This window comes from Botrytis byssoidea, assembly GCF_014898295.1.
Source record: "Botrytis byssoidea strain MUCL 94 chromosome Unknown BBYS_018, whole genome shotgun sequence".
Lineage (NCBI taxonomy): Eukaryota > Fungi > Ascomycota > Leotiomycetes > Helotiales > Sclerotiniaceae > Botrytis > Botrytis byssoidea.
In genome coordinates this window covers 285,105-307,355 of record NW_024065859.1, presented here as the reverse complement: position 1 = coordinate 307,355, position 22,251 = coordinate 285,105, and the positions used below count along the sequence as shown (strand labels likewise).

At 43.1% G+C, this 22,251-nt stretch overlaps 8 protein-coding genes across 8 annotated transcripts; 4 read left to right on the top strand and 4 right to left on the bottom strand.

Moving 5' to 3' along the window:
* Window positions 1-1,977: 1,977 nt before the first annotated feature.
* On the top strand, window positions 1,978-4,058 carry EAE97_008463 (uncharacterized protein; the record flags this gene model as incomplete). Its single annotated transcript, XM_038878978.1, has 5 exons — window positions 1,978-2,164; window positions 2,230-2,264; window positions 2,338-2,350; window positions 2,410-2,480; window positions 2,532-4,058. The coding sequence occupies 5 exons, from the start codon at window positions 1,978-1,980 to the stop codon at window positions 4,056-4,058; spliced, it is 1,833 nt and encodes a 610-aa protein (XP_038730060.1).
* An 888-nt stretch (window positions 4,059-4,946) lies between these two features.
* Window positions 4,947-5,895, top strand: EAE97_008462 (uncharacterized protein; the record flags this gene model as incomplete). Its single annotated transcript, XM_038878977.1, has 2 exons — window positions 4,947-5,486; window positions 5,602-5,895. 2 exons carry the CDS (start codon window positions 4,947-4,949, stop codon window positions 5,893-5,895), a joined length of 834 nt encoding a protein of 277 aa, XP_038730059.1.
* A 725-nt stretch (window positions 5,896-6,620) lies between these two features.
* Window positions 6,621-9,599, top strand: EAE97_008461 (uncharacterized protein; the record flags this gene model as incomplete). Its single annotated transcript, XM_038878976.1, has 3 exons — window positions 6,621-7,298; window positions 7,347-8,075; window positions 8,181-9,599. The coding sequence occupies 3 exons, from the start codon at window positions 6,621-6,623 to the stop codon at window positions 9,597-9,599; spliced, it is 2,826 nt and encodes a 941-aa protein (XP_038730058.1).
* A 1,088-nt stretch (window positions 9,600-10,687) lies between these two features.
* EAE97_008460 (uncharacterized protein) lies at window positions 10,688-11,667 on the bottom strand (the record flags this gene model as incomplete). The annotated part of the gene is made up of 3 exons (XM_038878975.1): window positions 10,688-10,901; window positions 10,955-11,271; window positions 11,323-11,667. The coding sequence occupies 3 exons, from the start codon at window positions 11,665-11,667 to the stop codon at window positions 10,688-10,690; spliced, it is 876 nt and encodes a 291-aa protein (XP_038730057.1).
* Window positions 11,668-11,857: 190 nt separating this feature from the next.
* Window positions 11,858-12,908, top strand: EAE97_008459 (uncharacterized protein; the record flags this gene model as incomplete). The annotated part of the gene is made up of 3 exons (XM_038878974.1): window positions 11,858-11,976; window positions 12,029-12,052; window positions 12,167-12,908. The coding sequence occupies 3 exons, from the start codon at window positions 11,858-11,860 to the stop codon at window positions 12,906-12,908; spliced, it is 885 nt and encodes a 294-aa protein (XP_038730056.1).
* A 703-nt stretch (window positions 12,909-13,611) lies between these two features.
* EAE97_008458 (uncharacterized protein) lies at window positions 13,612-14,432 on the bottom strand (the record flags this gene model as incomplete). The annotated part of the gene is made up of 3 exons (XM_038878973.1): window positions 13,612-13,934; window positions 14,056-14,227; window positions 14,319-14,432. 3 exons carry the CDS (start codon window positions 14,430-14,432, stop codon window positions 13,612-13,614), a joined length of 609 nt encoding a protein of 202 aa, XP_038730055.1.
* Window positions 14,433-15,190: 758 nt separating this feature from the next.
* Window positions 15,191-18,580, bottom strand: EAE97_008457 (uncharacterized protein; the record flags this gene model as incomplete). The annotated part of the gene is made up of 4 exons (XM_038878972.1): window positions 15,191-16,685; window positions 16,739-17,745; window positions 17,995-18,187; window positions 18,273-18,580. 4 exons carry the CDS (start codon window positions 18,578-18,580, stop codon window positions 15,191-15,193), a joined length of 3,003 nt encoding a protein of 1,000 aa, XP_038730054.1.
* A 700-nt stretch (window positions 18,581-19,280) lies between these two features.
* EAE97_008456 (uncharacterized protein) lies at window positions 19,281-21,540 on the bottom strand. The gene is made up of 6 exons (XM_038878971.1): window positions 21,112-21,540; window positions 20,745-21,005; window positions 20,334-20,705; window positions 20,102-20,245; window positions 19,696-20,050; window positions 19,281-19,634 (listed from the first exon to the last, which is right to left on the bottom strand). Exons 1-6 carry the CDS (start codon window positions 21,361-21,363, stop codon window positions 19,321-19,323), a joined length of 1,698 nt encoding a protein of 565 aa, XP_038730053.1. The 5' UTR covers window positions 21,364-21,540; the 3' UTR covers window positions 19,281-19,320.
* Window positions 21,541-22,251: the final 711 nt, after the last annotated feature.

Sequence of the window (22,251 nt, the reverse complement as noted above, 5' to 3'; positions counted from 1 at the left end):
CTTTTTTTTGTTTTGGAAAGAATGATGGATGTTGGATATCATGAATAGATGAAATGGGATATGTATCTAGTATCTATTGAGGTAGCATAATTACTAACCTGGTAATAATTTGGTAGATTAATTCACGTTTTGCATCAGTAGTTGAAGAGGTGGTTGGTGTATGATGATATTTATTGTTGCTGGAGATTCGAAGTCACGGGGTCGGATTTACCATACCATTCATACCTGCCTAGGTACCCGGTCGATAGACTTGATGTGTTGTATTGCATCAATGTCAACTAGAAAATTAATAAGTGAGACTTGTTATTGTTTTCTTGCTAAAGCGCTTTGAGACACCGGATTCCTGTTCGGGACGGTGAGATGCTTGATGAGATGTGCAGGTACTAAGTAGGTTGACGCCGCCACCCGGGACATTTGATTTGAATCACCATTCTCTGTCCAAGAATCAAGTTGAATAGAATATTTATGAACATCTTGATTGCTAGTATATATCACTCCTCTGCTATTCTATTCTCAGACTGTAATGAAGGACATAGTATCTCATGGCCAAATACGTCTTGCTTTGATTTCATCGGGAATGATTAAAACCGTCGACCAGGAGAAAGCAAGAAAGGCCCAGACCCAGATCCTCGGTTATCAAATTGTACCCCCATTCTCCTCCTCAAAGACTCCAAAGTATATTCTTGCGCAATCATCAGGCGGACGGGGGGTCAATGAGTAAATATCTATTGCGCTATATCCATCAATCGTGAACCTTATACTCATAGTTCATACTTGGAATCTTTAGAAGACTCCACCAACAAGCGGTCTGACATCTCCTGGACATCTCCTGGATATCTCCTGGACATCATCTTCGAGTCTCCTTACCTCGCACATGCAATTTGTGAGTCCAGATTCATACTGGAGATACGGACGGCGTGCCACCATCACCACACTTTTTATATGACACCAAAACGCACGACCAGCAGGTTAACCTTACCCAAGCAAACTCGAAACTCGAGACTCGAGACTCTCCTCTTTGTCAGTCAGGTCAATCGAGATTGGAGAAGAGTAAGTAAATATCAAGTCATTAATTCAAGGTTTCATGATTGCTCTGTTAACTTTACAATAAGGCTTGTTTTTCCCCAGAAGTTAGAAGTGTTGGAAGTTAGAAGTTATTTCAGCCTCGACACTTTTAGAGGAATTCCAAGGTTGAATACTGGTACAGCGGGAGCCATTCTATGCTTGCACAGCCATCTTTGCCTCATACTTGCCTCATACTCGGTACTCTACTCTGCAGACCTCCTCGTATTAACGTTATACATATTTCATTCATATTATATTACATTATATCATATCTAATCTGGGTAGTATCTATCTATCTATTTGACTATCTCACTATCTATCTATCATACTTGATCATCCACCATCCATAAATTGAAGATAAAATATCTACCAGCACCACAAATCAAAACTACCTATATTCTCTACCTACCTAGTATCTGATTTCTTCAACATCCAGACAACACCAAACAAGACAAGGACTCGAAAGAATTAGAAATTAAGGAATGAGAAAACTATCAAAAACAAGAACTTGCTTATTACTTATTACCACTGCTTATTAATTAATTACTTCTACTACTACTACTACTTCTTCTTTCCATTATCAAACCTTTCCTTATCCTCTCGCCTCTTTTTTTTTCTCCACGAGGCTAAGATAGAGAGAGAAATCCAAAGCTAAAATCAAATCATTCATTCAATCAATCAATCAATCTACTTTTAAACTAAACCTCCATCCTTCTTTTCGTTCTTCTTCACCACACACGACCCTCGATCAATAATCCCCCCCCCCCACCATCCACCACCCACCTCACCTTGTCTTGTACCCCGCCGACCGCATCCATCTCTTTTAAACAACAACATAAATTTTCCAATCATATCTATATTCCATTTTCCTGAACTCCATTCCCATTCAATAAGATTTCGGGCATGGATACAATGTTGGGTAACGGAGCGCCACAACCGCCGCAGCCGCAGCATATGCGAAATGGCAGCAGCTCCAACACTCAATATCCTCGTCATATGAGCACAGGCAGCTTAAATATTCCTAACGGTCAATCGGGTCCTATCAATGGTGGTTCTGCTAGAGCAGATGGTGTTGCAAGAAGTCCTCCTACTAGACAAAGTAAGAACTGAAAGCTTCCGGGAAGTTGTTGGTGATGATGAAGTTGCTAATGCGGCTTTGCATAGATACCGGTCATGTTCCGTGTAAATTCTTTAGACAAGTGAGTAAAGTTCCAGCTTCTAATCTACTAGAAATGATCGAGTTGCTGATTGCTGATGGTTGGGAATTGTTAGGGTACTTGTCAAGGTATGTCATGTATTCTGAAGCATCACCACCGGAGCCTTCGACTAACAAGTCATCTATAGCTGGTCAAGCTTGTCCTTTTAGTCACGATCTAGCTAGCACAACTGATAATGTCTGCAAATACTTCTCAAAGGTATTGAATTCTATTCACCAAGTCAAATCAGGATTCTAATGTTCTGCAAAGGGTAACTGCAAGTTCGGACCTAAATGCGCAAATATACACGTTCTCCCCGATGGAAGACGAATCAATTATAATAAAAATATGCCACCGATGGCTCCGGGACTAAACATTGGAGGACGAATAAACCCAGATCCATATCATGGACAAGGCTCGGCTTTAACCACTTCCTTTGCTCGAGCTCAAGGTGTACCACCTTCACCATACGGTCAACCTTACTCACCTTTTGCCATACAAGAGGATGGATTTGTTCCCATGATTGGCAGACAACAAGGTATTGATATCGGTATCCCCACGATCGAAGCGAGTTATGCGTCGCATCCCGGATCAAATTATGGATCGCCCAGGGATGATATAATGGATCGATTTGGTGGGGGACTTTCGCCAGTTGCAGCAAAAGGGTTGAGTGTGTTGGATGCTCCTTTGCCAGCTTCGTTCGATAGCAATGGTGTTTCATGGATTGCAAGACATGGAAAGATAGCATCCTCAGTTCCTACGACTTTTGGTATCGATTCTCCTCCAGCATCATCAGTCGGTGGGGGAAAGCCGTCGGATGCCTTGAGAAACTTACATAGTTCTGCATTCGGAGATGATACCAGAGATCGATTCCATGGCATTGCATCATCTCCACCATCCGAAGAATACTTTGGCAAGCGCACTATGCACTCTCAACGATCGACCAAGCCAAAGATGATATCAGCAAGTCTTCCCAAGGGACGCGAGGAGCAAGATTGGGGTGAGGCTTTTAACTTTGAAGAAGATTTACTGCCAGAATCTCTTAATGATCTTATGACACCAGCAGAGAAAGCTAGAAGAAATTCTCGGGCAGCCTATGACGAATCGAAGCCACCTCGAGGATTCTACGACGAGATCAGATCTACATCTTACACCCCAAGCAATGATACCCCGACAAAATTCGGCTCTCCATCAAACGGAAGTCCTTCTAGGTGGAATGCTTACTTTCAATCGAAACCCAAGGAAGAAGAGATTTCTCGAGCGTCAGTATTTGGACATGTTGGCTCTCCACTTCGTAACTCCCTTCTTCATGAAGGAGCAAGTCCTGGCTCTAGAACAATTGCTCGACCTAATACATCTGGTGATGCATCTTCATTTATTGCATCTCCTCCACGTCATACCCCTCTGTCTATGATTTCTCAGCAACTCCAACGAACTCGCCTTTCCGGAACTGAACCTATTGGTAGCGGATCCAGCCTCCTTTCATCATCATCAGCGCGTACTACAACTACTCCTACCAGTTCAAGTCGATCGCCCTTTGCAGCTGATAGACAGACTAGCTCAAATAGTATTGGTGGCAGTGGCAGATTCACAACACCTATCGATGAGGAACAGGGCGATTTTGTCTTCAACATGGAAGGTATGGATGATGATGAGAGAAGTCAAAAGAAAAGCAGCCCTTGGAACATTGGAGGAAGTGATAAGAGCCCAAGTCTAGCCGCTATTGGTGGTGGTCGAACTATTCCAACGAATAAGACCAACGGCAGTGGTATCGATGGAATGTTTGGTGGGCAATGATTCTGACTGTCAATTTCGGGGTTCAATTCGCACTGTCGATTGACTAGCTAACCATTGGATCTTTCGGACTTCAACATACGTAAATCGAATTGCGATCTTCACTTCTCCTGTACCCTTGGTTATTCGGTTCACATCTACACATCAGCGCTCAACATTCGACTTATTTGCACACACATCTCCGAACATATCACGATTGTATCATAGAGAGTTTGACCTTGGGGTTTCTTTTAATACAACTGGAGTTGATCACAAAGTTCATTCGCTCTTTCTGCGATTTTGCATAATAGGGTAACGACGGAAATTTGGGAAATATGGGGGTTTGTTTTGTCTTTTTCTTCATTTGGAAAGCGGGGAGTTCTTTTATGAGGTAATATGATCATAGCAAAAAGGCAAAAGATCATTGCAAATACTGCTGCATACATACCAGAATGGTTTTGAATGATTGGAAGAAAGAATAGCAATGAGAGTTTGTAGATTATGATATGATGAGTATCCTGGTTGTGAGTGATTGTGAGTGAGTGATTCATTGACTCTGATTGGCTTGCATTCACGAGTAAACAAAATAAACCAGATATGCAACAGAAGAGAATCGATGTCCAGGTGGATATAATACCTATCCAATAATTGTATGAGCTGAACTTACACATAACCCAAAGATGGAAACCAATCAGCTGGTGATTTCAGAATGAGCTTTGACCAGCCTCAGGTTGTAAAGTATGACTAAGCGTCTCAAGGTTGCTTCCATCAACGCGGCTCCACAGCTACCTTGCCATCTCCAAAAGCTTCGAATTACAATCATACCAACTTCTTCGCCCTATCACTCAAACAACCCATTTCCTCTCCAAATTTTACGACGAAACAAACAAATTTACTACTTGAACAATCAAGATGTCAGAACGCGACCTTCAAACAATTATTCAAAAACTCAAATCTCCATCTACATCCTACCAAGAGAGCTCATCACTCCTCTCCAAAGCCAAACTCACACTTCTCAAATTAAATGCCTTGACTCCACAAGCATCAACATCACCTTCCATATTATCCCTCGCTCGCGAAGTCTTCGAAACCGGTGCTCTAGTTTCCATTCGGGCAAAGGATCCAGCTGGTTTCACACGTTACGTTCATCAATTAACTCCATACTACGAGCTTCCCGACGACAAATTTAGCGCCAAGAGCTCGGGAGAGAAGAATAAGATCACAGGATTATATCTTTTGTTGTTGTTGACACAGGGAGATTATGCGGGCTTTCACACGGAATTGGAGGGCTTGGAATTGAGGGAGGATGGTGGAAAGAGGGTTGAGGAAGATAAATATTTGGGATATCCAATTAAGTTGGAGAGATGGTTGATGGAGGGTAGTTATGATTTGGTTTGGAAGGCAATGGAGGGTGGTAAGGTGCCGAGTGAGGAGTATGGGGTCTTCAGTGAGGTATGTTGGTCTAGTTGTTACGTTGTGTCATGTTTGTCCAATCAGCCGCAAGGTTGGAAGAGAGTGCTGTTACTGCAGATTCCAAGAAGCTTACTAAGTAACACTTTACGCATAGATCTTGATTAACCAAATTCGCTCTGAAATTGCTTCGTCCTCCGAAACAGCATATCCATCCCTACCTATTTCATCCACAAAGAACCTCCTCTTCTTACCATCAGAAGGAGCAGTAGTACAATTTGCGCAACACAGAGGATGGTTGATTGAAGATGGACGGATATACTTCCCTAATCAAAAGTTGAAGAATGGTGTTAATGTGGAAGCTGGAGAGGTTGCCGAGGAGAAGGAAGTTAGTATGACAGCTATTGAGAATACCCTTGGTTATGCTAGAGAGTTGGAGACCATCGTGTAAGCTGGATATTGTGTCTGGCTGCGCATGATACTTGATTGATGGGAGGAATGGAGGGATGGAAGGGTAGAAAAATGATATGCATAGATGAGGGAGCATAAGAAATCATGGGTGTAACTTTAGATAGCGGGCATGGTATAATATCCATATGACATTTCGATGACTTAATTCATGCTTGCATATTCTGCCTCTAGGACTGATCATATCAAAGGTTGTCAAAAAGTAGCTCCTGGGAGATTCATGTAGTGAATTAATACAACCGTATTTCAGCTTTAGTGCCTTCTCTGTGTGAACGAGATAATAAACTCCTATCTTTTAACTACTTGCGTGGACGTATACAATTTACGATTCATCAGACTTGTCAATCGATCTCCCAACAGTAATTGCATGGAAATAGATGCTTACTTACTACGTAGATATATCCACTTGTCATTCATAGATTACACTTTGCGCCAAAAGACGTGACTTCGCGAATCGAAATTTGGACAAAGCGCGTCTCCCTTGAAAATACCGGGATAGACATCAATATCATTGTGCCACGAGCCACGAGCCACGAGGTAAAAGATTGATTGAAAGGAAATTGGGTATCTAGAGACTCACGAACTTTTTGCTTTTAAGTCTTGAGATCTTGCTCGAGTTTCTTTTTTGGAGATTGATCACCGGACTCCTGATCAATTTCTCAAATCACCTTCATATTTCAGAACAGGCAAACAATGGATCTCCCCAACATGCTCTCGGGTATGGATACGGAAATTGAAATCCATGATGGGAAAAGAGATTTTCATCACCCGTACACCCCGTATCCGATCCAGGAAACGTTTATGCAAACGGTGTGGGATGTTTTGGAAGAGGGAAAGATTGGGATTTTGGAGAGTCCGACAGGGACGGGGAAGAGCTTGAGTTTGATTTGTGGGGGGGTGACGTGGTTGAGGGGGTGGAAGGGGAGGGCTTTTGAGGGGGTGGTTGAGAATGAAGGGGAGGGTCTCACTGGCTCGGGGCTCGCCAGCTCATCGGAACCGGAGTGGGTGATTGAGGCGGCGAGGGAGAGGAGGAAAACGGAGTTGGTTTCGAGGAGGGAGGAGATGGAGAGGAGATTGGAGAGAATTCGAGAGAAAGAGAGGAAGGAGAGAGATAGGATGGCCGGGAAAGGTGATGGGAGGAGTGGGAAGAGAAGGAAGATTGGGGGAGATGGGGTTGAGGATATGAAGGGAGAAAGTGCTGGTGGAAATGAAGACGAGTTTCTATTGGAGGACTGGGATAGTGATGGGGAGACTGGTGGTAGTGGGAAGAAAGGAACTGGAGATGAAACTATTTTCTCAAAAGAAACGTTGGAGTTGAAGAAGAGTGTTGGGTTGTGGAGCAAAGGAGTAGAAGATGAAGATGAGGAACAGGATGATGAGATGAAGGTTTTTATGAACTTTGATGATTTCATGTTAATTACTAATAGGTAACAGATATTTTACTGTTCAAGAACTCATTCTCAACTAACCCAGTTCATCAACGAACTTCGACGAGTAGAATTCCCACCATCTATACCTCCATCAGAGACACCCTCGAAATCACCAGAAGAAAAGCGAGAACCCCTCCACGAACACCTCAAGCATCTAACCCTCGGTTCCCGCAAAAATCTCTGCATAAACCCCAAAGTAAATAAACTCAACTCCGTAACCGCAATCAACGAACGTTGCGCCGAACTCCAACAATCTTCAACCCCCAAAGAACAAAAATGTCCTCATCTCCCCAATAAAGATAACAAACCTCTCGTCAACACCTTCCGCGATCATGCACTCGCTACGATCCGCGACATCGAAGATATGGGTTCTCTGGGGAAAGAAATCTCAATCTGTCCATACTATGCTTCGAGAGCTGCCATCAAACCCGCGGAAATAGTCACATTGCCTTATCCGTTACTTTTGCAAAAGAGCGCAAGGGAAGCGCTTGGGATTAGTTTGAAGGGACATGTGGTGATTATTGACGAGGCGCATAATTTGATGGATGCGATTTCCGGGATCTATGGGACGGAAATGGAGTTGAGGGAGTTGAGGCTGGCAAAGGAAATGCTGGGGAATTATTTTCGGAAGTTTGCGAAGAGGTTGGGGGGGAAGAATCGGATTTATGTGGCGCAGACGATTAGGGTGGTGGATAGTTTGGTGGGTTATTTGGTGAGGATGTTGGAGGGGTCGGTAAGTTTTGTTCTCCCTATTTTGGAGTTTGGATTTAAGTTTGAGGAGGTGAAGAAAGAGAACGAGATGAATTAATAGGTACACGATAGCTAACAAATAAAATAGGCAGTAGATGGAGTAATCTCTCAAAAAGTTCTCCTATCCGGAAAAGGAGCCGATCAAATCGATCTCTTCAAATTGATCCGTTATCTCCAAGAAAGTAAACTAGCACGCAAAGTCGAATGCTACACCGACTATATCCGAACATCCCAATCCCAACCACAAACCTCCATCTCCTCATCTGAAGCCAAAGAAACCTCCAAATCAACCCCCATTCTACATACCCTAACATCTCTCCTCCTTGCTCTCACCCACCCCACATCCGAAGGCCAACTCTTCTTCCTCAAACACGATGCCGACATCACTCTCAAATTCCAACTCCTCAACCCGGCCATCCACTTCGACTCCATCGTTTCCTCCGCCCGTGCCGTCATCCTCGCAGGTGGAACCATGTCCCCCTTCTCAGACTATACATCCATCCTCTTTCCCTCCATCCCCGCCCACAAAATCACCACTCTCTCCTGCGGCCACGTCATCCCATCCAGAAACCTCTTCGCGAGCGTCGTCTCCAAAGGCCCCACGGGATACCCCTTCAAGTGGACGTTTGAAAATCGCGCGAACGCGGAGATGATGGATGAGTTGGGGAGAGTCCTCGTGAATGTTTGCACGGTTGTTCCTGGGGGCGTGGTGGTTTTCTTCCCCAGTTATAGGGTCTTGGAGACGATTCTTGCGCGCTTTGCGGTTGTAGGTCAGGGGAATGGTAGTAGTGGTAATAGTACCAGTAAACCCAAATCCATCCTCCAAAGATTAGAAGAAAAGAAAACGGTGGTGCGGGAAGCGAAAGAGAAAAGTGTGGAAGAGATACTCAGGAGATATGGAAAAGCGATTGAGGAGGGAAAGGGTGGATTGTTGTTTAGTGTTGTGGGGGGAAAATTGAGCGAGGGAATTAATTTCTCGGATGAGTTGGGGAGGGCGGTGGTGATTGTTGGGTTGCCGTTTCCGAATGCGAGGACGGCGGAGTGGAGGAGACGGCTGAGGTTTGTCGAGGAGAAGGCTGTTCAGCGGTTATCGGGGGATTATCGTTCTTCTCTGAAGGGGCTGGGAGATGGAGGGAGTAAAATTGAAAATGAAAATGAAACTGGGGATGCAGGAGGCAAAGAAGGGAATACGGAAATCGAATCACAGATTCCGAAAGAGATTAAAGAACAGATCGCCCACAAAGCAAAAGAAGAAGCGAAGGAATTTTTCGAAAATTTATGCATGCGAGCGGTGAATCAGAGTGTAGGCAGGGCGATCAGACATAAAGGAGATTGGGCGGGGATTTTAATGGTGGATGAGAGGTTTAGGGGGGAGAGGGTGAGGGGGAAGCTAGCCGGCTGGATTAGAGAGGGGGTTAGGGGGGTGGTGGAGGAGGAGCAGGGGTTTGGGAGGGTGGTGGGGGGGTTGGGTGGGTTTGTTAGGGGGAGGAGGGATGGGCGGGGGTAGGAGAGGGTAGAATGAATTTTTATCGAATGAGAGATGGATCATAATGACTATACAATTATCGAAAAATTTGAATTTGTATATGGACTTACACATAGTTATACACATGCACATACATATAAACACTACAATGTATCCCTTCTCTTCCCTCACTCCCATCTCCCATCTCCCATACAAATTATAAATTTCATCTCAAGTGCCTATCCATCTATCTATCTACATCACCCAGTACCCGACCACCCAGTACCCAAACAATACCCACCCCATCATCAAAAGATCAAGATCACCCAGTCACCTAGATGATGAGAAATTTCTCGCTTAATTTCTCGTTTCGAGTTTGGGTTTGGAGTTTGGGTTTACCGAGGAGTATTTGATTGGATAGATTGATCGTTTTTATATGTTGTATTTTTTATGGATTTTTTATTGTTTTAATTTTTTATATACTTTTGTATACTTTTTATTGTATATATATACATATCTATATATCTAAATACTCAATTCAGATACTCATTACATATTTATATCTTTATATCTACTATATCGTATACCTCTTAGCTAGCTCAACTCAACTCAACTCAACTCAACTCAACCCAGCTTAGTATAAACATTTATGGTCTCCTGATTGAGGGATTAAGGGATTGATGAATGTTCCGCCCCGTTTCGTTAGACTGGTGGATTAGGAAGGGGTAGTGAGAGTGAGAGTAAGAGATTTTGCTTTCTTGTATGGTTGAATGAATATATAAGGGGAAGGGAGTTTTCAGGGACTTCGATTTGAGAGCTGGGAGTTGAGAGTTTTGGGTTTGGATGATAGAAGGGTTTGATTTATTATTATTGGGTGTTTGGATTAGAACTTTTAATTTTGATAGAAAGCTAGGATAAAAAGGTGTATTGTGAGCATGTATTACTGAATTATTATATATTCTAGAAAGTGACGGATGTGATTGTCTTGTGAGCTTAGGTTATATGGCACTGGTGGATAAACAGGATTGGTCAAATCACATACTGTGAGAAGGAGAGTCTTTCTGAGGCTGGACAAAGAATAAGTAAGAACATGATCTTTATTACTAATAGGATATTAATTAATATCAAAACTATATAAGGTCATCAGCATAAGGGGGAGGTGCTTCCTCATCATATTCTCCAATATTAGGAAGCCCAGCATTATTAACCAACCTATCCGCTGCATCCAATCTCTTTTGTTCCTCCAATTTCACCACCCACAATGCCGATCCAACTGCTGAAGTTAGTAGGAAAAACATCGAAAGCACAGGTACAAGTTGTAGTAGTAAAGCAACTGTTCCAAACCTATTTACTATTAGTATATCTTCGTTTCCAATATGGATATCAGAATAACGAACCAAGTATATTTCCACTTCCTACTATTGATTTCTCTCTTTCTTTCCTTCTTTGTCAAACCCCGTAATTTGAAATATCTCCAATGATGTAAAGGACCAGCTCTCGCACCCGTCAAGATCAAGAAAGCAGGTGTTCCAATCACGGGTATAAAATTAAGAGGAAGGAATATAACAAATTCCGCTATTTGTCGAAAAGAAAATGGCGAGTAAACCGCAGATGTGGTTGGTTTTCCGAGCATTTTAACTTCATTTTGGGCATCGTGATTGAGCATTCGTGAAGGAGAAACGAGATCGATGAGTCCCTCTTTAATAAGTGTTGCCTGTTTTAAATTCCATTAGTTCTGCGAATCAAAGGAAGGAGGAATACATACATCGAAAACATCTACCAATGTTTCATCTACCAATAATGCTTCAAACAATAACGCGATCAATACTTGTCCCTCTCCGAGCACAAGAAAGACTGCATTAAACCATGCTCCTGGCCCATGCCATATCGCCAGAAAAGCTACTTGCGGTAGATATGTAAAAGTAAATAGTAGACCGAGAACAACAATTGATGTTATGGTGAGGGGAATCAATCGTTTGCCAAACAGAGGATAGAATTGGCGATCGGAGAGGAAATATAAGATGCCTTTGAAAGGATAGAGAAAGGATGCGCTGACTACAGTTTTGATGGGAAGGTATGCGAGAGAAGGGTCGAAACGAGGGTGAGGCATTGGATTGTAGATGAAGATTAGAAAGATTGTGGTGGATTGTGGAATGTGGAATGTAGAATATGAAATTGATAGGAATTGATTTATTGAATACTCGTATGGTGTTGGTGTTGTCTATGATAATAATAGTTTCCGCGAACCCGTAAAACGTTGCTATGACGCGCAAATATAATCGTGATTATGTAAGCGATCAATGCAACATGGATCGCCAAGTATGGGGAAGTCATACACTACTGCGAGGACCGTTGAATGTTGGCGGGGCAGCTGCAGAGATCAGAAGTACATCAAGAGTATCAAGTTGGCGTTGAACGGGTTTGAATCGATTTGTTTATTTACAGAGTGCTTGTTGTTTATAGGTATAAAGAAAGAGTAGTTATGCTGAGAATATGTAAGTTATTTCCTTTTGTTTGATTGAAGAACCAACAAATTCTACAAACAACATCAACATCCTCCCCTCTTCAATCCAAACAAGCGAAAGCCCATTTCTAATCTTACCGAATAGGATTGAAACCACGATCCGTCTTCGTCGCGCAATCCATACACCCGATGCGTCTCTCGTAAAACGAATCCTCAAATCCCATCCCAATCTCCTTCACAATCCCGATATCTCACCTCACGGTCTCTCAAACACATCTCTACATCTAGCCTCCTCTCTCGGACATCTAGAGGTTGCATCTCTCCTTCTCTCTCTCGGTCATGAATCCTTATCCATTTCGCTCAATGAAGAACATCAAACTGCGCTCATGCTGGCTGCTGGTGCCGGCCACACCGACATCGTAAATCTTCTCTGTTCCCAAGGTCCCTCCGTATCTGGTATTCTCAGAAGAGACATCCGAGGTCGAGATGCAATCATGTATGCCAGTCGTGGAGGTCATGATACTTGTTTACAAATCCTCTTGACGTGTGCTGCGGTGTACAAAGATCCGGAAGCAGTTCTTGCAAATGCTGATGTGGATGGAAACACGGCATTACATTTTGCAAGTAGTAATGGACATATGCTGGTGCTAAGGACATTGTTGGCAGCGGGTGCGAATGCAGAGATGAGAAATGTGTGGAAGTGGACTCCGATTGCTTACAGTGCTACGATACAAGCGGAAGTTTACTTTAAGAAGTTGGTGAGTGAAGTGGAGAAGAGGAAGGAGATGAGAGTGGAGGTCAAGAAAAGTCCCACCCCGTCTAGTTTTAGTTTTGGTAGAGGGGAGAAGAAGGGGGCGGGCGTCAGGATTGTGACGGTTGATGATTGATTGATGCACACACAACTTTGTGGGGATAACAACTGGACCCTGATGATTGATGAGTTAAGATGATAACGATCATGATGGTCTATATGGATGGGAAGGTAAATGGGCGCATATATGGGATTTGGTGTTTGGGATTTTATATGTTGCCTGCGCTTTTTGCATGATGGATCTGTTGAACGCGACTTTTTGAGAGACTCTCCTTTGGACAACGTGTGTATAGCATTTGCTTATGCTTACTCTAGTATTTATGTATCATTTCAAATACAAGAAATTTCAAACAGATGCCATTTTGGCACACATCAATGCAGCAATACAAGATTCAACCATCTCTCTACTGAGATGAAGATTAGTGAGCAAAAGTTTAATACCTTTCTAGTGAAAGAGGCAAAACACATGTCAAGCAGGCAGTCAATGTCCAGTAAGATATATTTCCAAATAAACTACCGAAGTTCAAACAAGAGAATTGAACGAAGCCATTCAATCAACAATGTTCAACACACACCAACATAAATTCCAAATCCACTTACAATACCAAAAGACAACATACATAACATCCACCAAACCAAAAACCGAACGCCACTCTCATCTCTACTCAAGCCCTCATCCTTGTCCCAAAGACCAACAACAAGCACCCACACCATCCATACCGGTAAAGCCATCAACCAAACCCTTCTTTCTCTTTTCTTGTCACCTTTCATCTCACCATTTACAACCACAAAACCCCCAAACTTCCCACCAACGCCAAAGTAGCAATCGTTTTCAGTCCCATATTTCCTCTCTCCTTCATGGCTCCAGAGTTGGACGTTGTACTTTCAGCAGTATTGGCGCTATCGGTTGCAGATCCTGTGGGAGTGGACTCTTCAGGACTACTAGATTCCCCAGAGTCTCCAGATCCACTTGTCTCGGTTGTTCGTCCTCCTGTCTCGGTAGGGTTGCTACTACTAGTTGTAGAAGCGAATATTGCGCAGGGGTTGGTGATTTGTTGATCTGTTGCTGTGGCGCTGAAGGCTGTTAGGCTGCGAGTGAGTTCTGGTGTTTGTTAGTTTGGGGTGGTTTAGTAGTCACTTCAACTAGTTTTGTGTTCTTGGTGGATATGATTCCAATGATCTCGATATAGGGCTGATGTGAAAGACGCGTAAAAATAACTCACCTTCTAAATTCAAGCAATCCGGTGCATTACTGCTATAACAATCTCCAACACTAGTCGCAAAGGCACTCAAAGAGCCACAGCAAGGCTGGTCAAAACTAGCAGTCTGTGTAGCGCATGCAGGGAGTCCGCTACCGGTGATGGGACATTTGGCATCGAGGGACATGAAAGATGACTTTGTTGCAACAATACTGTTAGTAACTAGACAGTTCCTAGAACAACAAACCATATGACTGAGATCGACGAAAGAGGAAATAGCAACATACAATAGGACAACCAAACACAGTCTGACCTGCAATATCACTCGGAACAAACGTAGGAAAAAGTCCTCCCCCATCAGTTACACCGCCAATTCCTGAAGCTGCTGCTGTAGTAGTCATATTTGCAGAGATTTCTTGATGTGCAATAAATTTACCTTTTGCCATGGACGTCTGGAGGGACAGTTATCCTGGGCTTATATTATCGGGGTGGTAATATTGCATTCCTGGAGTGAGGTGTGTGGAATTTGATGGAGCAAGGGAGGGGAACGCGTTGGAATTTTTGGTAATGTTGTAATCATAATTGACGCGGATATAGAGGAAATTGTGCTGTTTATTGGTAACTGATAGTAATATCGTGTATGAAATGCTGTTTCATTATGTTTTGGTAATTTGAAGGTAAATGACTGGTCATCGGAAAACTCGGGAGGAGAATTCTTTAAAGTAGAGGGGCTCTTCATTTCTATTGATAGTTTCCATCCCTAGATTAATGAAATTGATACTTGAATCCAGTGATTCACTGATTTTCAGTCCCTTATTAATGGGTTCAAGTCATTTTGATGAGCAAAATATTTTTAAAAACCAGTGTTTTCTCTGAAATTTTGGGGGTTTCCACTTTCCTCGCAGTTTGTGGCGATTCTGGACTTTCATTCCCAAGGACTTAATTAACAAATACGTTTTCTTGTAGTGGACTCTGGTTCTTTGTATCATTCCTTACGGACGGTAGTGCCGAGTTCGTCTGCAGAAGTTTCATATGAAGGATCAGGCAACTTAACGTTGAAATGACTGTATATTTTGGGTGATATGCACCAAGCCTAGTTTCTACTATCTCAAGAAACTGTTGAAAGGACAAGACTTCATTCTCCAGCATCCCGAATTCTTTACGCCTTGTTGGAATTATTGTTCACCCACGTCTTGATCCATTTTTCCAACCAGATGTTCTCGATCTTCCCCAAGTTCCGGAGCTTTTCACTCTGCATCTGCGCTCTTCCGGTTTCCCACTTCTTGCCCTCATTTTTTCTTTCTTCTGCTCTGTAAAAATGAGTTAGTTTGATTGCTGGGTTTAATTCTACCAGACGATTAAAATGTGTTTCCTTGTCGTTATTCTCTTCTATGCTGTAAAAAGGTTGCTGATCCATTGTCCCTTCCACCTTCTGGATCCAGCTCTCGAAGCTTATTTTATCAATTCCGGTTTCAGCACTGCTGCCTGAAGAGAGTAATTTTATAACTGTTGGTAGAAGATTTCCCCACTCTTCCTGGTATGGATTGAGTAAATTGAACACTTTTGCACCATCGATCTCTCTATCATGCTGTGGAATTTGGCAAAGTTCGACAAGTATCTCAGATAGAGCATCGACAGGTATCCAATCAATCCTATCCAAATCTAATCCTAGAGAATCCGGCACCGCACCCACAAAAGAAGAGGAAATTATCAAGCTTGGAAACCATTCATGTCGGCTCCATACAGATGGCCCTTGGATAGGACCGGATATCTGACCAACACGTGCAATGTTAACTTGGAGTTGAATTTTCTTGCTCGCGTAGTCCAAGATTCGTTCTGATATGTATTTGCTCTCACCGTAACCCATCGGCTCTGACGCCGAGGCATCGTGAATGATTGCTTCTGGGATCCTGCTGACTGAGTCATCGATGGAGGCGAAGCTGGATACTGCACTGACGGAGGAAATATACAAAAGTGATGGCGACCTGGAAGCTTCACTCGCAAATTTGGCCAAGTTGACGACTCCTAGAAGGTGTGGATGGTATGACGATAAATTGATATGAAAATTGACCGGCCAGGCGTTGTGTATCATTTGCGTAACATTCTGTAAAAGACCATTATAGACTTCATCCCCAAGCCCTAGCTTAGACTTTGAAAGATCGGCAGAAAGAAATGTAACACGATCTTCTGGAAATTCTGTAAGCAAGTCTCGAATCCTGTTTCTTTCAATCTGCAAAGATTTGCTGTCGGTGGATCGATTGAGACAGTAAATATGCGCAGTGGTAGCTGTAGTCAAGAGTCTCTGTAAGATATAAGAACCTAGCCCACCTGTCGAGCCTGTGAGAAGAATACCCCCACTCTTTATTCTTGGCGATGAAACAGGACTATATTCCAAAGGAGGAATACCATCACTTAAGCCGCAATAGTCCGCAAGTAAATGTTCAATATTCTTCACACGTGCTTCTTCGGCGATTAGCGGCGGGCCCAGATCTTTTCCTTGTTTCAAGGAATGTTGCAAGACTCGGGCGAGTGATATAAGTGATGGATTTGAATAGATATCGTTGACGACCAATTGCGGAAGATTGAAAACGCGCTTCAGATTGCGTATAAACATCAAAGCTTGTAATGAATCCATGCCATTATGAAAAAATTGTCTTCGGCGTCAAAAGTCAAGCCTGTAAGTGTCGAGATAGTATTCTTCAGATACGAGATCAAATTCTCAAAGTTATGAGGATCTACGTGTGGGATTAAAGTCGTACTGGACTCGATTGAAGTTTGGTCCGCAGTTTCATAAAGTGCATCAAGCTCTTCTTTGTACTGCGCCAGGGTAGCTGCTCTCATAATGGTCCCTTTGGGTGTTCTGATCATAGGACGATCCGATGAAACGAAAAGAATGTGAGATCTAGCTATTCTCGCATGCGTTGGGCATGTTGCATTTGCCTCTTCGATCGAAGGCCACATAGTTTCCACTAGGTCAAGTCTACGCGCGAGCGTTAATTCCTCTTTACTCGTGACTTCCAATAACAGCGAGGTTTGAAAACGTTGAGAGCCGGCTACTATCACCCCACTTATCTCTCGGTGACTAGATAGGATATGTTGCTCAGTAGGAACAGGGTATGTTTTCTCTCCATTTACGAGAACGATGATGTCATCAGATCTTCCATAATGACTCCAGCGGTTCGGCTTCGAGGAGTGAGGAACAAACAAATCGCGAGTCTGGTATTCTTGAAGATCAGGAAACGTCTTGAAGATTTGCTGATGATTTTCAAAGTTCTTTTCGCGGACAATGAATAATTCGTACACTGTGTCGTTATAAGGGCGAAATTCTACTCCTGCGCTGGGATGTATATGAAGATATTTCCAATATTTCCGTGTCGTTTCTTCAGTTGAAGAGATCAAAGGAAGACTTGCGCCTTCAGTGGTTCCATAAAAATTGATGAGTTTCACCCGAGATGCCACGATATTGCCACAACCAAGAGGTAGATCTCCTCCTGAATATACTACAGTATCGAGATTGGTAGAAATATGTTCTAAGAGCTCTGGCGACTTGCTAATCTCCTCCAAGATTGGTGGCACGACGAAAGCAACATCAATTTTGTTGTTTTTCAATGCCCCGGATAAAGATTGTGCTGAAGATATTGCAGCTTGTAGTGGGAGAATCACGGAACTTTGGAATGATATTCCATTTACAATCACATGCGCGATGTAGGCGGCCTACGTCTGTGTATCAGCCAGGGTCAAATTTAGTTCATCATTAGTAAGGAAGATACATACATGAAAAGGAGGAAACATCACAAAGATCCGATTTCCCTCGTACATTTTATCTACATTTTCGAACCCTGCTGGAGGGCTCAATGATAATGACGTTGCGTAGGCTGCACAGAAGCCATTCGTTCAGCTGATGGGCTTAGGAAAGCCAGTTGACCCTGAAGTGTGCATGACGAGCAATGGTTCATCACAAACTTCATCGAAGGTCTCGTCATATGGATAGTGTGTTGAGGGAGTGGTCAAAAGATCTTCAATAATTGGAATCTCCAGTGTTTGCAGTGCAGAACCGGCAGCAGCTAGAATTGCTGTCGCGGATGGTAGTGGTTGACCAGAAGTAATGAAAGTTTTACATTTTGCAACCTTTATGAGATCAAGCTGAGCAGCGACACTATTTCGTGGCGATAGAAGAAGCACCTAGAGAGAAATGTTCAACAGAAGATCGAGATTTATCTTTACGTCTTCTTGCCTTGTACCCGGCTTTGGCAGCTCCGAAGATGAGCGATGGGTAAATGAGATTATTGGGGCCAATGTAAGCTAGAGTTTCGAGTTCTTTTCCCGCCCCAAGATTATTATATAAGCACCATGCAATTCCGTTAATAGTATTAGCAAAATCTTTATAGGTGACTTTGCGAAAGCCTTCATCATAGGTCACTGGCGAGATAGGAAACTCGGCGTACAGAGCTTGCGGCATTATTTTGGCCATATGGTCAATGATATGTATAAGAAGAGTTTTCGCTTGAGGCAAAGGGGCTCCAGCTCCATTGATCGCGTGTGAAGTCATGATGTTGGATGATATCTTGTGATACAGTGGTCTTGATAGAAAGCCGAAGGAAATAATAGATTATAGGCAGCTTTATAGATAAACGGAAAATATATTAGTAGTCTGAATGGAGGAACCAACAGTTGGTATGTAAATCTAGTAAGCTCGAATTAGAAGGACCATCAAAAACCAACAACTTTGAGTGCTTTTGGCTGCTACCCTGGCATGTAGGATAGCCTAGATAGCCAGACGATCCCCAGATTAAGGGATAGCTCTACAAGCTAGAACTAGCTTAACACGTACCTTCCAACAGATGTAGACTTAGTAAATTTGTACATTTGTGTCAGAACGTTGTCAAGAGAACGCATGAAAGACACATTAAGTAGCACAAGGTCCGGCCTTCCTATTTATTGGTAATACTAATCTACAAACATTACGAATACAAATGCAGTACCTATAGTAAGGCGTCTTTTTGCAACAAATAGTGACAAGATTCAACGTTTCAGTGTAAATTGTAGATCGCACAATCGTATTATCGCACAATCTAGTCATTTGATTGGTCTATAGAGTCATTCAAATAACACTCTGAAACAATTCTGTAGACTATATTAATGTTCAGCAAACACTCATTTGGATTATCAACATCATCAACATTATCCAAAAAGTCGACTCGAACATGCTCTTAGTAAAGCGTAGATACATTGATCAAGTCAATATGATACTTTAAAATAATAAGTTATTCGTATTCACTACGACAGGAACTAAATCGAAGGATGGCCATCAGCATCTGCGGAATCAACACAATTACCATGAAGTCCCGTCCTCAATCTGATGGGCAATTTGACCAATGCGACATGTTTACTCATATCGGCGGTATCTAGAATCACCAGCTCGCTTGTCATCTCGGCATAGTTGTTGAGTAGCGCCATCACAAACCCATCGCACTTTTTCGCTCCTTTGTCTCGTGGAATAAAGACAGGTTCTTGGCAGAGCTTGTGGGGGCCTGCAAAGTATTTCTCGTACTTTCTGGTCTTGGTATCGTAAAGCCCAATGCTGTTATAAAGAGGGTGGCCACCTGAAAGTAACTAGTCAGTACCGCTTGATGACCTTTTGAACGAATTAGGGGGAAGACAAACCGCCAAGGTTTGGCCCAATGACCTTCATGTCTGTTCCAGCTGCGGGGTCCATGACATTAAACAGCGCCTTGGTGAAGGAGGTTGATACGTATCTGTCATCAATGCGCGGGAATTCCATGTCCTCTTCTACCATTTTCGTGGACACTTTCAAATCCAAATCAGGAGACTTGTAGTCGATACTGAAACTCACAAAGTCGCATTGGGCTTCTCCCGGGCTCGGGGCGTCTCCATTCTTGTCAGCCCACCAGACAAATACATTCTTTCTTGAGTACGCCATTGAGAGGACGATGTGACCATTCTCATCTTCGGGAGCGTTAGCGACATGCCCCGCAAACCCGTGAGGTGCGCGGAACCACTAAACGAGATTGATTAGCGAAATGCAGAAGTTACCTGGCAAAATACACACCTTCACGTCTGATCCACTGGCACCTCTTCGGGGCAGGACACGATGTGCATTGGAACCTCGCTGTCCCATTGCCAGTGCTCCCCCCCCCCCCCCAGCTTTCAAACGATCCAAATCGCAGATGTGAGGAATCATAGGGAAAATAACCTGAGTAAAGTTAGACAAGCCCCTGTTACCTGCGTAAACAGCCTTAGGGGGCTTGGGCTTCCTGATATTGTCGATGTGGTGAACTTACGTAGTTTTCAGTAATACCAAAGTCGTGAAACATGCCACATATTGGGGCCAGTAGCCAGACAGTCTCGTTGAACGAGCCATTGGCATCAATACTGTAGTAACAAACGTCTAAAGTAGCATCACCTTTCGCCTCGTAGCCAAAGCAGACCATTTCCCTGGTTATTGGATCAAACTTAGGATGGGCTGTAAATGTCAAACTGGTAAGTTGACCATTAAAGTCCCAGAGACCAACTGTCTCAATTGTTTCCGGGTCCATGGCGTATGGAGGAGAGTCTTCCTTCAGAGCAAGCAACTTGCCATGCCAGTAGACGACGTTAGTATTTGCTGTAGATTTGATTTCAAGTGCTACGGCGTCTGTGTATCTATTTCGATACTTTCCTATTTGATAATCAAATCAGTAAACCCATCTCACTACAAGATCATACTCCCATGGTGTCTCAATTCTTTGCTTGGAGATATCGACAGAGTCACTGAACAAGTTTAATGTTCTCGATCGTTGGTAGGACGTCATGGCATATGGCGGTAGTGGAAAATTGATGGATTCCTTACCAGCTAGAGCTCGCCGTGCAGCAGCCTCACGTGTGAATTTCTCGGTACGAACATATCTTTGCTTCAGGTCGATATGGCCGTCAGCAATTCGAAAGGCACTTGCATTTCCGTCGCCATTGAACCACTATAACATGTGAGCTTGATATTAAGGGAAAGCTGTGCCATTATGGAATATGGACATCGTATTGAGATTCAATATCCTCGAAGAGATAGTAGAAAAGCACACTCACAGGATCACCGGGCAAGTAGTTTGGAAATTGTGGCTCGGGCATAACACGATAGAATGTCCCACGAATCTGAGATGGGATACTTCCCTCAATTTCCAGATTATTTATCTCACCCTCGAATCGTACAGGGCGCATGAACCCAGAGAATTGCGGTTCATTGAAGGCTTTAGGAGATAGGGGTAGCGACTTGAATCCATCGCTGTTAGAAGCACGTTCGGCGAACATTTCTGGTGTTGCTTTATAGTGACCTGCCATTGCTAAAGTTCTTTTGGAATAGGAATTCGATTGAGGATTTCTGAGTCAATTGTTGCTTTATCAAGCTTGATAGAATAATTGGTATGCTGATGGAGAAGAAATTGGGACGTGTTGACACTGCTATTAAATAGAGAGCTCTGCACGAAAAAAAGAATTCCTACGACATTATTCTCAAGCCTTTCTGCATTCTTCCTCCCTATTCGGCGCATTCGCTCGTCTAATTACCGCACGCATCAGCCGTGAGTGCGACAAGTCGCCAGCTTACGCAAGTTGTAACTCAAAATCATTGATGATTTCCTTTGTGGGGTGCGGGGAGGCCTCCCGCAACCTTCCCACTAGGCTGAGCGGAAATTAATCATATCTGCGAATATCCGTAAACTGCTCCGTTCTGTAAATCTTCTCCCTTATTACTCCTGTGACTAGGAAATATGCAATCCTCCACCCAAACCTAAATATGAGCCACCAACCATCTCGTATTTTACCACCTAATGAGACGTGTCTGTGAGTAGAGTGTGTCAAGCTTTCTGACCCCACGAGTATCAAGTAACCCGTGGGTCCGTTTTAAAACCGTAAACTCCCCTGCAGATGAAAGGTTCATCTCACCGTCACCAGAAAATGAAGATATACTATAAAATGATTGAAATATCCAATAAAACTAAGGGGAAAAGAGGGAGAGGCAAGCGAATAGAAAAAGAAAAGAGGCCTAATCGTACTTTAAATCACTTGCGATAAGATTGGAAGGTTCACTCACTCGTAATAGATATCGCATACAACTTATCTGTGAATAGCTTCTATTGAAGGATTAAAGAAGTGGAAGTGAAAGAGAAAGTGGCCAATCACATAATTGACCGCTTAAAGCACGGTTAGCCTTAATTTGAAGCAATTGAA